A 16,568-nucleotide genomic window follows, 5' to 3' on the forward strand; every position below is an offset into this window, starting at 1 on the left:
ATCGCCGATGATCACAGCATCGCGTTCTGTTTCGCGTAGAGGGGAGAAGCGGTTTTGTGTCGATAACTCGAAAACCGGGAGGGTCGGAGAAAGTCTTGGTCTAAACCTGACTCGCGTCTTCCGCTGCGGAACCACCCAGGCTTCGTGGTGGCGTGTTGGAGCCGGAGTGAACGAGACCATGGCTGATTTCGACCGATGCTGAGGAACGCACGGAGTAGACGCGGTCGGAGTCAGCGGGTTAGTAACGTTAAACACTGATTTGTGTGCATCGGCGCGTGATGTTTCAAGAGCCGAACACCGGTCTCTCAGCTCGGCCTGTCTCAATAAAAGGTTGTGGATCTGTTTCTCAACAGCTTCCAGCTCAGACTGCAGTGCGTGAAGCTCAAATGTGTCCTCACCTGCACCAAGCGGTAGACTACTTACATCTGATATATTCGCCATTTTAACAGATGGACAGTGAGTTAGCAACGAAGCTACCAGTGATGCTATCAATATTAATACTAATTTATATTATAAGTTTGTTTGTAAGTGAGTGTGGAGAAGACGCGTTCAGCCGTGATCCATGGACGTAACCTTTAAGAGTATGCAGCGTTGGATCACTAATAGGCTTGAGACGCGTCTGCTCAACAGTCCGCGTTGTAACTATGAGGTTTTTTAGGTTTTTTAGTGGTAGGGGTGTGCACGATAGGCGAAAAAAAATGTTTGTTTATAAGTGAGTGTGGAGAAGACGCGTTCAGCCGTGATCCACGGACGTAGTAACCTTTAAGAGTATGCAGCGTTGGATCACTAATAGGCTTGAGACGCGTCTGCTCAACAGTCCGCGTTGTAACAATGAGGTTTGAGCAGTAACATTAGTGCTTCTCAGTGAGGAAAAGTAGAAAATGTTCGTTGTAAGCGAGTTTAAAGAGAAAAATCAAGAATTATAAATCAAATCGATAGAGCTCCAAAAACAACAACGCATTCAGACGCAACGCATGATAATAACAGGACAAGACATTACTCACCGTGTTTGTTGAGTGTTTCTTACTCACCTGAGCTTTTCTGAACTCAAAGGCGCGAGCGCGCGAGAGAAAATAAATAAATAAAAATAGCTGAGCGCACACGGGTGGCGCGTTTACCATAGACAGTATTTACAGGCTAGCGAATTACTAGCGTGTTGTGCTAGTAGTAACGTAAGCTAGCGATGTCAGGGTTGGGTAAGCTGTATTTAGTAGTAATATAAACAACTAGAAATTGAAGTAAATGATGGTTCAAAACGAGGAAATACGAGGCTAAGACGGAGCTTACAGCACCGAAGCAGACACACTCACAGCAGGCAGCGAGAAAAATCAAGAATTATAAATCAAATCGATAGAGCTCCAAAAACAACAACGTATTCAGACGCGACGCATGATAATAACAGGACAAGACATTACTCACCGTGTTTGTTGAGTGATTCTTACTCACCTGAGCTTTTATGAACTCAAAGGCGCGAGCGCGCGAGAGAAAATAAATAAATAAAAATAGCTGAGCGCACACGGGTGGCGCGCGTTTACAGGCTAGCGAATTACCAGCGTGCTGTGCTAGTAGTAACGGAAGCTAGCGATGTTGGGTAAGCTGTATTTAGTAGTAGTATAAACAACTAGAAATTGTAGTAGATGATGGTTCAAAACAAGGAAAATACGAGGCTAAGACGGAGCTTACAGCACAGAGCAAACACACTCACAGCAGGCAGCGAGGCAGACAGGCTGAAGACTCCTAACCGTTTGAATGTTTAGTTCTGTCCTCATCGTCACTCATTAAGCAGGGCTGTTGTGTTGTGCGCGCCGTGGCTCCACGTGAAAGATCTCTCTCTCTCTCTCTCTCTCTCTCTCTCTCTCTCTCTCTCTCTCTCTCTCTCTCTCTCTCTCTAGCAAAAATGCATCACAGTCAAATAGTTCAATATTATTATATATAGAAGTGGCTGGCGAGATGAAATTTGCAAGATAATAATTTCTTAATAGCAATAGCACTTTCTTAATTTATCCAGTACCGACAGCAGAACCGATAACGTCCGAGCTTATCGATCCAGCGGTATTTCAAAATTCAGCACCGGGGCCCGTTTAATACCGGGTTTCGGTACCCATCCCTACTGAGCACTCAGAAAGATGCAACTGAAACTATCCAATAAACAGCTCATTTTAACAATCACTTTGCCTCATTCAATAATCTCGGTCCACTTTGTTGCTAAACTGACCGAGAAAAGCCCACGTGTGCTTTGAATGTTGTTATGTGCTGCATTGTGTAACACAATATACCGTTTTGTTTCTTTAAGTACTGAATTTGAACCTCTTGTCCTATTTTCATAACAGCACAAAACAATGAAAATGATAGCAGAGCAACAGCAAGAGCAGGTGAGTGTAATTAGTTAAAGTCTGAATGCTTCTATAACAATGAATGTGAGGGTCTTTTGTGATTTGCATATTTAAACTGAGTCTTCTGGCCTTTCTTAGCTGGGATGAAGTGAAAACTAAAACTTCTCTCAACAACCAGCTTATTAGTATACAAGTTAACACACATTCATTAAAGCAAAGTAAAGAGGGCTGCAACTGATCCCGTGTGTGTGTGTGTGTTAACTGTCACAGTTGTTTCTACCTTCTAATTTTTATTAACATAAATTGTATATACATATTTATATAATATTATGTAAATTAAATGGTAGTTTAATTTATATAATATTGTGTTATATTGAACATTGCACACCAAGAATTGCAACCACAACACATTAGTATTGTATACTAATAAGTATTAGTGTTAAATAAATGTATTCAATAATTAGCATTAATAATCAATAAGCATAAGGTAATCAGTAGCTACTAAATATATTGTAAATACTTTTTTGCCAATCATGTTTTTGAGTAATATTTGTATTTATATAGTGTTATTTTTTCTAATGGTAATTTTCGATTTGAATCTTGATTGTAGAAGTGTTAAAAAAACATGACTACAACATAACAGAAGAACTTGGAAAAGGGATTTCAGGAAGAGCGTTTCTGGTGAAAAATCCAGATGAAGATTCCCTTGTGGTTAAAGAGATCAACTACAGAGATGTAAGTAAAATCAAGAATTGTTTAAAGTATTGAACGTATTAATTAGGGACGGCACTGTCGTCTCACAGTAAGATAGTCCCTGGTTCGATGCCAAAAAAATTGTACGTGGTGTATCTGAATGTGTCCCAACTCTGGCATAAAACCTGTGCCAAATCTAAATGTGTGTGTGAAGTGAACCCTGCAACAAGTGGAAATAATGTTAGGAAGATAGATGGATTGATTGAACATATTAATACGATCCTATAGATAAACATCACATAGATTAAATGTGTTCTTTGCAGAATGTGAATTTTAATCTAGACGCAGCCACAAACGAAATCAACATCCTGAAGAAACTGCAGCATGGATATATCGTTGGTTACGAGGACTCCTTTGAAGGTGAGTCTGGTTACATTATAGAAAGAGAAGCATGACAATGTTCCTTCAGTCTGAAAGTAAATGTTAGTTTTTTTTTTAGAAAGTGTGAAACCTTTTTATGAGTGTGAACATCTAACAGTGAACATGTGGGGTTAGATGGGGTAAGATGAAGATATAAATAACCTAAAATGCTCAAAATTCTTACTAAAAATGCTAAAACTACCTTTATTATGTCTACATGATGTCTAGGACCCAGAGGAACAGCTCATTTGCTCTATATAGAGCTATAAGCCCATCTAGAGTCAAGAGTCATGAAATATCGTTATGTTATTTATTTTTTTCCACCAGAGGTCTGCAAAGACGCCCAATGTAAGATATTTTGAGTTGAATAAAACGGTTATGAATGAAATTGTTATTTTAAATTTAAATTAAAAGAATTTGAGGAATGTGCTTAAAGCTGTAGTCTACGATGTTGAAAATCGGTCGAGAAAGCCTGAGACGGTTGGGAAGTTTTAAAAAACTCATCCCGCCCCTCCACACACACACCCCTCCCCTCTGTGCTACCTGATCCCTCCCACCAGGAAACGACCTGAACAACGTCACTCAGTCAAGCTGTGATCACCGGTAGTAAACAGCGCATCTTGTTCAAATTCCGATCGGCTCGAACAGAAACGCGAGCGCCACGCGGAGTTTCAAGTGGAGCGGGGGATTGGATGAGAGCAGTTGACCAATGTAAGCTGTCCGGCCGGACAGCTTACATTGGTCAACTTCTCTGCAGGTGTACACCCAATAGAGTGAATGGATTTTTTTTCATTCTTTTTTCTCTTCATATTGTTAGGATTGTACTGTAGAACCATAACCAGCATCTAAATGAGGTTATTAATAATGAACAATCTTTGAAATCGTAGACCATAGCTTTAAATTACTATTTATTTATTTATTATTTATTGATCAAGAGACTTAAATTAAGTGGACACATAAGCTAACAGTCAACATGACGATCGATCCAGCACAGGACTGCAAACACAAGGAGAATAAGCAGGGAGCAAAAAAGGCAGGTAACGAAGGAGGACAGGTGGGGCAAATGCACCAATAATCAGGTAACAAGATGGGCGGGGTTAGCAAACACATGACAAGCCATGTGCTCACAACAAACATGACAAACACAAGCACATGACCAGTGAAAAACAATCACAAGCCATGTGTTAACACAAAACAAGACATGTTCATGCAGCTAATGATACTAATAAGCCACGTGTTCACACAAAACATTACAACATGAAAGCACACAGTCAGTGTAAAACACAAGCCGCATGCAACAGCACAAGACAAAACATGACATGAAAGCACAAAACACACAGACAGAAAAACACACGAGAATGAGTTAATACTCATTCCATGCACTCATGACAGAAGACAATAGGCTTGTTGGACTTGAACCGGCGCTGCACAGACGGATCGGTGAATGACATCAAAGTACCGCAAGAGCGATTAGAGAGCAGACGGCTCTGTGTGCTTTTGAATCACTCTCGCGGTACTTTGATGTCATAAACCGATCAGTCTGTGCAGCGCCGGTTCAAGTCCAACAAGCCTAAACACTCAGAGCATTAATATCCGAATCCCGACACAGAACTGATACCGAACATGACATTATTGCCGGAATCCGAACACCATGCTCCGAACATGAAACCAGGCACACAGACTAAGACAAGAAAATACAGGAGTCAAGTCAAGTCAAGTGTATTTATATAGCGCTTTTCACAATACAGATTGCATCAAAGCAGCTTCACAGCATTAAACCAAAATAACACAACAAGGTTGTTTCTAGTGTAAATTTATTGATTGATAAAATTAAATTAATATCCCCAAAATATCGGAGTGTCGGAGCTCTGTCACAAGAACAAACTAGACCGAAGTGACAGAACACTGACAATGTGAGGGAAGGATGAATTTTAAAGAGGTAAATTTTCCCATTGGCAAGAAGCCCTTAACTTTTAAAGAATATTGTATATTAATAACATATAGTGCATTTATTTAAAACTGTGTTTTGACAAATTAGTTTAATAAGTGAATAAAAAATGACAGAAAAATCAGCATCTTAGTATAAGAGATTATTCTGAAAGGTAAATTTATTACTTGTATATGACTTTTATACAGGCATATGAATACACTACCGGTCAGCAGTTTAGAATAAATATGATTTTGGGGTCACCAAGACTTTATTTATTTGATCAAACATACAGTGATATTGTAAAATATTTTGTTACTGTATCAAATAAGTGTTTTCTATGTGAATATATTATATATATATGATCAAAGCAGTGTGACACTGCAGACTGGGGTAATGAGGCTACTGAAAATGTTTTGGAAATAAGAGAATTCCCAAACTTTTGACTGGTAGTTTATACATATTTAATTTCCTACATTTGTAAATTAAAATATTCCATGATAAATACATCATTGGTTTTATTTTCTGGATGTTTTTTATGATGAAGAATCTGGGTACTTTTACATTGTGTCGGAGTACTGTGCAGGAGGAGATCTATACAAGAAAATGCAAACACAAAAAGGAAGTTTTGAAGAAAAACAGGTGAGTGTTTCATGCACTCTTGAGTCAGAGAGAGCTCATTCGCTCTAGAGCTGTTAATTATAGTATGTGATGCTAATTGCAGCTCTAATTATATTTTAGGATGTATTTTGTCAAAAGCATCGTACGCATTATAGTTTGTTTCTGGTGTAGTACCAAACTTTATCTTAATTTACTGTTGTACGTTGTGCAGGGAAAGAGGTTAAATCCACATGGATAAACCTTTGAGATACAGACACAAGGGAAAATACATTTTCGGTCAGCACCACCTATCGGTCAGGCGTGAAATAGCCAAAAGGCAATCGTCTCAGTTATGTATGGTAACCCTCGTTCCCCGAGGAGGGAACAGAGACGTAAGTCAAGACTGACGAATAGGGATTGCTTGCGGGAGCCAATCTACTTCGAGTGAAACTTAATGAGCCAATGCACATAGGCATGTGATAATTGCACCAGCTGCTGTGCAGGAGCTGATCGTGGAGGAACACACATATGGGGTCGCCGCAGGGACCGCTACATATGAACACCCAGTCTAGAACAGATTCCACAATGCATAGAAGTGTAGGCCTGGCATCAGACACTCCGTAACGCCTGACTGCCGCAGGGGTGACGGAGGAACTCAACAGGGTTTACCATTTCTGGAGAACACTACTGGAGCACACAGACGCACATATCCAGCCCAGCGGGGTGGGAGTGGCATTGCAAGCCGACACTAAGAACGCGTCCTTCGCGCTTCTGGCCACTGGGGGCGAGTATGCGGGAAGATACCGGCTATAGTATCTAGCGAACGTGTTAGGTGTCGCCCAGCCTGTAGCTCTACATATCTGTCACCGAATCGCCTTGAACCAGCGCCCAGGTGGAAGCCACACTTCTAGTTGAGTGTGCTCGCAACCAAAACGGGCAAGGCATGTCTTGGGACTGATACGCCAAGACAATATCATCCACTATCCAGTGCAAGCCGATGGGTCGAGTCCGGCGAGGGAAACAGATCTATCTGAGCGGCACAGAAGAAGTCCCATATCAGCTGGACCACTGGGGGATGGAGACGCCACTCTCCCGGAAGCGTAGGCTGTCATGAGAGCTCGTCGGCTGCACGATTGAGCACGCCAGGGATGTACGCAACGGTCACGGTGCTGTCCATACGGACCAGTACGTGCTTGCCCTGTAGCGCCCCTTGAGGTGCAAGGCGTACTGCGAGCAACTCGAGGCAATTGATATCCACCTGAAACGAAGGGTCCGACCACGGGCTGAAGGTTGGGAGGCAGTGCGGAGTGATGTGCACCCGGTATGTGCCGCTCTGCCACGCCCATCTCGGGACTTGGCCGTGAAGCCAGTGTTGAAGCGGTCTCATATGAAGCAATCAGAGCGGCGTTACTGCGGCTGCAGATGCTGTATGCCCCAGGAACCTCTGAAAAAGTTTCAGTGGGACCGCTGTCCTGCTCTAGATTGTACTCAAGCAGTTCATCACTGACCAGACACGTTCCTCTGTGAGTTGCGCTGTCTGGTTGACACTGACACAAAAAGATTCTCTGCCCGGCCCTCCACCAGGGAAGAGCAGCTGACTTCCTGTGAAAGCTTGACATCATAGTAGAGCTGGCTGTGACAGTTTTGGCTTTTTCGCAGGTGACTGACACCCTTGGCGACAAACCGACTGAGGGGAAGCCAACGAGTGAATCTGGTAGCACATTGGGACAAGCTCTTGGTTACCTCAGCCTGTTTCTGAACTGTGGAAAACCGCTGGGTACAGTCTCCAACAGTGTCTCCGAAAAAGGCCACCTCGATGTCTCGCACCTCTGCAAGGTTTACCCCTGGGGTGCTTCTGGACCACCATCGTGGACATAATCTAACTGAGGGCCAGTGCTGTGACTTACACCACGGTCAGTCACTATGCGCAGCTCAACCCCAACTTGGAACTACCCTTGTGTTTTTGGCCTTCCACAGACTTGTAGGGTGGCCCTCACATGCAGGGAAAAGGCGGTCTGCAATCACCAAGGGTAGTGAGAGAGGCTTGCCATATTGGCGCCAATATGCTTCCATACTGCTAAAGTTTTTCACACACATCCGGCAGCCACGGGGGCGGGGGAAGGCGATTACGCATCGCACTGCGCCCCCAGAGTAGCCCGGGAAAGTGTGGCTGTCAAGTCTGAATCTGATTCAGCATGAGCACACACAACATTACAGTGGAACTCAGCATCATCTTAATTTCCAGAGCGTAACAGCCCTCTCTCCGATACAGTAATCCCAGTAATCCCAGTAATCCCATCCGAAAGCTGCTAGGCATGCAAGACAGTGAGCGTGGCCGTCAAACTCGATGACACACGGCACGCTGAGTGCTCAAGCCCTCATGAGAGAAGCAAGACGAACAACATGCCGACGTGGTCATGCTCTCATGGGAGAGCATAAACCACCCACGAACGCAGTGTCAGCATGTTTGTGACGCCCTAGAGGAGTGAGGGGCCTGAGGAGGTGGTCTCGTCGGGAAACGCTCACTGTAATCCTCAGATCACGAGAGCTATTAGCCAAATTAGCCCTTTTCTGGTGCACCTCCTGAAGAAGCAGACTCATCTGAAGTTAAAAGTTGAAGTTAAAACACTCTCAGATAAGATTGCAGAGCAGGAATAGCATTCACCATCTGGCTCCGAAGCGAAAGACAAGGATGCGATGCACCTGCTGCTCATTATATGCTCACGCCGCGATGCACAGCAGCTGGTGCAATTATCGCATGCCAATGTGCATTGGCTCGTTTAGTTTCACTCAAAGTAGTTTCACTCTCAGCGACCAGAGAAATGCTTTAAAACATGCTGCACTTCTTTTTAAAGAATAGAAAAATTACACTAAAAACACTTTGGTGGACAAGCGACCTTAATGTCACATTTATTACAGAACAGTTTTCCAGTGATTACAGTTTGTTAGTTAGCTATAAAGTACTCCAGAGAAGAGCTAATATCACTCAGCCTTGTTAATACTCAACACTGAATGATACATTTGGGGCTATACTGTAAAACAAGCACCCTTTTTGTTTAAAAAACCTTTTTTCACTAATGGCAAATATGCAACCCTTTTTTAACTCAAATATACAAAATAAAACAAATACAATGCATGGAATAAATGACTGTTTTCTTGTTTCTTCTGTGTGTAGATCCTTGACTGGTTGGTTCAGATTTGTCTGGCTCTGCAGTATCTCCATAAGAACAATGTTCTCCACAGAGATATAAAACCACAGGTAAACATTGACCATGGTCATTTAATCATTTATTAACATGAAAGACAAATGTGTTCATGTGATGATTTATGGTGTTCTTCTAGAATGTTTTTCTTACTGAGGATGGTTACATCAATCTAGGAGATTTTGGATGCTCAAAAGTGCTGCAAAGGTGAAATTAAATATTAATAGGATTTTTGAAGAGATTTTGTCAGTTTCATCCATTTGAATTTACATGTTTGATTTTTCTTTTTAAGAGCTGATGAATATGCAACATCGGTTGTGGGTTCAGGTCTCTATATCAGCCCAGAAATCTATGAAAACAGACACAATTCAAAAAGGTATGCTTTCTGTTAAAGATATGATAATGAATACATTGAGGCCTGGTTTCACAGACAATTTTAAATTAAACCAGGATTAGGCCTTAGTTCAGTTAGGAGATTTTATAAACATGTCTTAGAAAAAAAAACAAAAAAAAAAACACATTACTGGTGTGCATCTTGAGACATACTTTAAGATATGCTTTCAGTTAAAACAGCTCAATAATGCATTTTAGTCCGAGACTTAAGAATTGTCTGCAAAACCGGGTGTTAAAGAACATGAAAGTTAAGCATTCAGATGAAGGTCATCCAAAACAATACAGTTAACTATATGTAATGAGTGACTGTTATAATAAAGTGCAAAAGGAAGAATAGTTCTGAGTAGTATTTAATCCAATAATCCATTTACATTTAATCATTTAGAAGACACTTTTATCCAAAGTGACTTACAAATGAGGAGAGCAATAGAAACAATAAAAATAAAAATAGGGCAACAATGTATAAGTGCTGTGAAAGGTTTTTGATGAAAAACATGCACATTGAGTCGTTTCTTGAAAATGGTTAAAGATTTAGAGTAGACAGGAGAACCACAGGAGAATCACAGGGAAACAAGACCTGTAAACTGAAACGACACCAAACTCAAAGAACACAGGGCTTAAATACACAGAAGATGACAATAACTAATATAATGGGGACAGGTGTAACCTAATTAACAATCAATGAGATTAACTAGAACACAATCTAGCAGGCAAACAGGGAAAACCAAATCAATCCAAAACAGAACATTGATGTGACACTATATCAACTGAAGTAACTAACTAAATTATACTGACTTTAGTGACATATGGTCATTGGGATGGTGGCTTCATGATCTCTGCATGCTGGATGTGTGGGTGAGTATATATATATATATATATATATATATATATATATATATATATATATATATATATATATATATATATTAGTTAATCCTATGGCTCAATCAATTAACTTCAAAGTGTACAAACAAAGAGAACAGTCCTAACCTATTTTAAGATCTTGGTAACTGCTATGGAGGAAAAGTTTGCCAAAAGTAAATATTAGTTTACATTTGCACACACAGAAATCTTCTTTTTTTTTTCTCTGCATTTCTCCTCTTCTCTAGCTTGCTTCTTAATCTTCGGTATCATAAGTCTGGAATTGTGTCCTACAAATACTGTTGGCTTTGCTTAACAAATTGCCTTTGTTCTTCTATGGCAAGATACTTTGGAGAAAAGTGTCTGAATTATAAATTCAGTCACATAAATAAAGGTCTTGGTTTTTAATATATTTTAAATGTTTAATAATCTAGAGGTTAATCTGACTTTTATTTTTCCTTTATCTGACAGTCAAACACCCTAGAGCGTCACTGTCTACATGCCAAAAGCTTGGAAGGAACCATACCCAAAATCTCAAATAGGTACTCTGAAGATCTAAAGGGATTAATCCGTCAAATGCTCAGCCGTGACCCTCATATGAGACCTTCAGCTGATGAGATTCTGGCAAAACCATTCCTGAGGGTTGCAGTAAATAGAAATAGGAGGATTCTAGATGCACTGCAGCAAAGGCTCTTGACTTCCATCAGTATCTTTAATGAGGCCTACGACATGCACTATAAAGACTTTAAGACTGTAGTTAGCGAGTGGAAAACAGCAACAGATTCACTAGAGGAGGTCCACCGTAAATGCACTGTAGGCAGTCTGACAGGTTCAGTGATCGGGGCAGCTGGAGGAATCACTGCATTGGTTGGTGCATGTTTGGCACCGTTCACATTCGGAGCGTCTCTGATTGTAGCAGGTGTTGGGATTGGTGTTGGAGTTGCAGGGGGTGCAACAGGTGCTGCATCCAACATTACCAATTCAGTCAAACAAAAATCACTCCGTGAGAGCTTTGAAAAAATTCAGCAGAACTACAAAAAAGCAAGTGAACCGATTCTTAAGTCACTCAGAAAACTGAGAAAGTTACTGAGAAAACTTACAAAGTTCAGTGATTTTGTCCGTAGCTCAACTCTTGATAATGTGCAAATGTCATGGAGAATAGGCAGAACCACAGTAGCATGTGTCACAGAATTTGTGGCTCTTGGAATGTTGGCAAGTTTCGGCAGAATTGCTGTTCAGTCTGCCGGTGTCAGGCGAGCAGTAGCTGCAGCTTCAGGAGTGTTGAGTGCAATCTTAGTCATAGCTGACGTCGCCTTCATCGTGAAAGATGCCAGAGAGATTCACCAGATGAGACAGGGAAGAGTAGATGATCCAGAAAAGGTCAAATCGCCTGTACTCAAAGCCATCGCGCAGATGAGGAAAACACATACAGAGCTTTGCCAGGTCTTGAATTCCCAAATCATATAAATTATATATCCGCGAATGAATTAGTTTGTGTGTCACCTGAACGTTTGATCACACTATTTTGTGTCATCATAATGAATTAACTGCTAGGATCGTGAAATGTAATGTTTTAGCCTGTTACTGATACGTGACTATTTGTCAAAAGATTTGGAGAGTTAAAACTGCTCAGTTTTACACGTTTAAAACAATCATACATAAAATAAAATTTGAACAAACCCACAGTATTTGAAAGTAATGGGAATATATTTCTGTGCAACACTAGGCTACTGTATTTAATTTCACTGCCATAGACTTGGTCACCAGACTTGATAAAAAGTGTTACTGAAGTACAAACAAAGTGCGATATAACTGTATGTGTACAATAACTAATATATATTTGCTTTCCTGTCTATTAAAACATATGCGAGAGCGGAGTCTCTGTCGACAGATCAAGTCTAAGTTTGTCCCGAAGCTTTCTCCATCCTGAAAACCTTGTTTTATTTCTCCGTTTGTCCCAAAGCCGGCTTGCCTCAGTTGATCTACATTTACATTTTTAATTTTTTATTTTTTTTTATGTTCTGTACTCGCAATCAGTAATCGTGAACCGTGATGACTGAACCACACAACAACGGTGTGCGTGATATTGTATCATAGATATACAGTACATACATAGAACCTTGTTAGCGGTTTACATATAGCGGTCCATTGAAACGGCCGCTAATGAGGAATCTATGTATATAATCTATGGTTTCTACAAGTGGAAACCGAGGATAGCGCTGATATTACGTAATTGATATTACTTGTAATGTCAATGACAAGGAATGAGCCATTATTTAAAACTGGAATTTCTCTGGATTTACAAATCCTTGAGAGCTGTAATGTAAGTACACAACTGCATTAAATATATCACACTGTGCAAGTGTTTTTTTGTTTGTTTTTTAAATATTACAAAAATCTTACATATTGTACCTTTAAATCGCATCAATATACTGTAATGCTGCTTGTCTTGGAAGGAAGAAAAAAAAGTTACAAGCTTCTCAAAAACTTCAAAACTCCAAAAAAGAGAATGAAAAATAATAGTCAGTGTATGGAAACTAATGTTCAAAAAAAACAAAACAAAAATAAACACTCCACTAACAGTTATAAAGTCACTGCAAACCAGGCAATATAATGAATAGCTGATTTAAATAATATGTTGATGCTAAATCAATTCTCTCTTCTGTAGATCACGTCATGATGCCACACTATTGAATCCAGGTCCTCCAGCACTTTATCGTCTGAACACAGAAAGAAAATATCTTGATGGGACTGATGAAAAGGTCAGACAGTGGACATATGGAAGAAGAGACAGAAACAAGCAGAACAAAGTCATACTGATGGTGGGAGAAACCGGCTCTGGGAAAACCACCATGATCAACACCATGATCAACTACTTACTGGGAGTGAAGTTTGAGGATCAAGAGTTTTATCAAATCACAGATGAAGGTGAAGAACATCAAGATCAGTCACAATCCCAGACATCTGAGATCACTGTTTATGAGGCGTTTGTTGAAGAAAACCCAACATCTCTGACCATCATTGACACTCCAGGATACGGAGACACTGGAGGAGACGAGAAAGACAGAGAGATTGCTGAGTATCTGAGCAGATTATTTTCAGATAAGGATGATGGGATTCATTATATTGATGCAGTGTGTTTTGTGATGAAGGCGTCTCAGAATCGTCTCTCAGGAAAAGAGCTTTACATATTTCACTCAGTTCTGTCTCTGTTTGGTAGAGATATAAAGAACAACATAGTGTTTCTACTCACACACTCAGATGGAGGACCTCCAACAGATGCTCTCAATGTCATTAACACAGCAGAAATACCCTGCAGAAGAGACGTGAGAGGAAAACCTGTTTACTTCTTGTTCAGCAACCAGCAGAAAGAAGAAAGAGACGAGCAGTATGATCATACCTACAGATCAGCCTGGGAAATGGGAGAGAGAAGCATGAATGAGTTCTTCAAACTCCTGGAAGAAGAGAACAGAAAAAGTGTTGAGATGACATTAGATGTTCTGAAAGAGCGAAGACGACTTGAGGCCTGTGTCTCTAATCTGAAGGACCGAATCTCTGAGAAAGAGTCAAAAACTGAAGAACTGAATCAGATTCAGGAAGCCCTCAGACAGAACAGAGACAAGATTGAGAAATGTGAAAACTTTCAGTTTGAAGTGATGAAGTCCTTCAAAGAAAAAGTCCCCATTGTAAATGAATGGTTGTGGAACAGTAAGGCAACCTGCTGCTCCGTCTGTAAGGAGAACTGTCATGAGTGGGGCTGCTGGGTGAATGATCTCTCATGGTGTGAAGTCATGAGTAACAACCACTGTACTGTGTGTTCAGGAAAGTGTCATTACAGTGTACATGTCAAAGAGGACAAAAAATATGTGCTGAAGACAGAGGACGTCACAATGACATTTGACCAGCTTATACAGGAGTATGAACGCAATAGTGAAAAGCCTAAAACCAGCTTTGATAAAAATAAATTTGATACTACTAAAGAGGAACACGTAAGTATCCTGAAAGAGTTAGAGAATAAAACAGGAATAGAAGAACAACTGAAGAGCGATCTGAAGAAGAAAATAAAAGAAAAGTCCAACCAGCTGCATGAAGCTTATATCAGCATCGTGAGTCTGTCTAAGATCGCATTAAAAGCAGACAGCGCCTTCACTCTTCTACATCTGGATTTCCTGATTCCCAGACTGAAGGAGGAGGGAAAAGATGAATGGATGAAGGAGCTGGAGGATCTGAGGAAAGCTGGAGAAGAGCAGAGAAACAAGGGAGCTTTACGTTATGTGTGGGAACACACTGGGCAAAAAATGTACAATTATTTCAGTCGTGGTAAAAAATAATAAATGCAACAAATCTGAAAATACATGATGAAAGAGCAGAATATATGTTAATCCATCAGTGAAAATGATTCTCAAAATGTCTTTACATTATCAAATTACTGAATATATGAAAATGTAACAACACAATACTTAGAAATAACAAAATTGATGAAAGACTATCATTTAAATGTTTATTGATTTATTTAGTCTCTACTGTTTTAGTAATTGTGGAAGACATTTAATATGTTATGTACTATGTTTGCTATATGTTTGATTTTCCTTTACTATTGGAATTAGATTGGTAGCTTAACAGGTTTCTTGGTGAAATAGTCTTATGTTTGTATCAGTGGCTGTGAATTCATCTGGAACTATTTTTAACCATGATATCATGTTCCATGTTCACCATTAGCTGTGTTTCCATCCAAAGTTGTGAATTAAACTTATGTGCAAAATTAGAATATCACATTAAACATTCGCAAATAAAGCACTGTTTCCATCCAATGTGTTCAAGAGAATACAATCGTCACTTCCTTGTAAAGTGCCACAAAGTATCAGTAATACAACTGAAAGATGCTGCAACCTGGACACACTGTTGCTTTTTTCCTACATAATAAATGACTTCGCCTCAAAGCGCACAGAAGAAACTCAATAACAAACACTGTCATGATATCTTGTGTTTAACATAACGATGCACCTAATGAGTGTGAACGCAATTGTGTCATCATTTTGATGATGGACTTTGACTCAAAATACTTAAAAAAAAAAATTGACTTGACATTTGACGTAGGAGAGAGCGGGACACAACCTAACACTTTTGATTTTCTCAGTTTGTGTAAATTCACTTGGGATTCAGAGAATCATTATTTTTTCCACATTAATTTTGGTTAACCACTAATTGTGGTTTTGTTTTATTAATACAGTGTATAATTTTTTTTCTTCATTTACCCCGAAAGAATGGAAGTGAAATGTGACAATATGCCCCACCTATGGACATGAACATGACCATATGACAGATTAATATGTTATCTGATCTAATCAAACAAATATACAAGACAAACTAAAATATGTTGTCAATAAAATACAATTATTTACTTTTTCATATAAAATAATGGCATTTTTTAATAATTAAAAATAAACAAATGTTTGAGTTTGGCAACAAACACACTGCAAAACACAGCTATACAGCACAGTTCAAAACAATAATAATAATTAATATTTTCTGAATATTGACTCAGTCTTTATTCACCTTTTTCTAATGGTTTCTCAATAGAATTCATAAAAGTATGTAATAGAATATCATAGGGGCTCATTGTAAGGCAGTGTGACAACATGCCCCGCCTGCACAACTGGGGTTTAAACACTGCTCGTGTCTTCTGCTATAGTTATATCAACATGAGAACCATCTCAACTGTTAACAGATATAAGATTAAAATGGAATATAAGATAAAAAAAATTAACTCAAGAAATTTACTTTTGCTATGGTTAAAGAAATGTTCAGTGATATCTTCCAAAGATTTTTCAATTGTGCACATTTTTTTTTTTCAATATAGTGTTGATATGGCAACTAGTAAATACACTAACTCTCGTCATGCTGGCATGTGTGGAAAGATGGGAACGTTTTTAACAGAATAAAATGCTACAAATAACAGGATGGTATGTGCTCTGATTTGATAAAATACTTGGCCTGAAAAGTTTGAGAACCACTGGTCTATAGGAAACATTTGGTCTTAGATTACCATGCTAAACTATAAAATAAACTAATCATTATTTGTAATAAATGAATAAATAATAATAAAAATCCCTTAATTCCACTAAAACTTGGTGTATA

At 39.5% G+C, this 16,568-nt stretch overlaps 2 protein-coding genes across 2 annotated transcripts in view; both read left to right on the forward strand.

Moving 5' to 3' along the window:
* LOC309492440 (serine/threonine-protein kinase Nek3-like) overlaps positions 1-13,251 on the forward strand; it is a 26,646-nt gene extending 13,395 nt beyond the window's left edge. Inside the window, exons 4-12 of the mRNA XM_082161418.1 lie at positions 2,331-2,372; positions 2,944-3,068; positions 3,350-3,446; positions 5,921-6,015; positions 9,149-9,232; positions 9,316-9,383; positions 9,469-9,552; positions 10,370-10,424; positions 10,902-13,251. Of these exons, the coding sequence (XP_082017544.1) occupies positions 2,331-2,372; positions 2,944-3,068; positions 3,350-3,446; positions 5,921-6,015; positions 9,149-9,232; positions 9,316-9,383; positions 9,469-9,552; positions 10,370-10,424; positions 10,902-11,897 (1,646 nt within the window). The 3' untranslated portion in view covers positions 11,898-13,251. The remainder of the gene's footprint in view (positions 1-2,330; positions 2,373-2,943; positions 3,069-3,349; positions 3,447-5,920; positions 6,016-9,148; positions 9,233-9,315; positions 9,384-9,468; positions 9,553-10,369; positions 10,425-10,901) is intronic.
* Positions 13,225-14,867, forward strand: LOC309492452 (uncharacterized protein). Its single transcript, XM_082161442.1, has one exon. It carries the CDS (start codon positions 13,250-13,252, stop codon positions 14,759-14,761), a length of 1,512 nt encoding a protein of 503 aa, XP_082017568.1. The 5' UTR covers positions 13,225-13,249; the 3' UTR covers positions 14,762-14,867.
* Positions 14,868-16,568: the final 1,701 nt, after the last annotated feature.

This window comes from Leuciscus leuciscus (assembly GCF_965113295.1).
Source record: "Leuciscus leuciscus genome assembly, chromosome: 2".
Taxonomy (NCBI): Eukaryota; Metazoa; Chordata; class Actinopteri; order Cypriniformes; family Leuciscidae; genus Leuciscus; species Leuciscus leuciscus.

Coding starts and splice junctions, on each gene's coding strand:
- LOC309492452 (XM_082161442.1), top strand. CDS start 13,250: ATGGTGGGAGAAACCGGCTCTGGGAAAACCACCATGATCAACACCATG.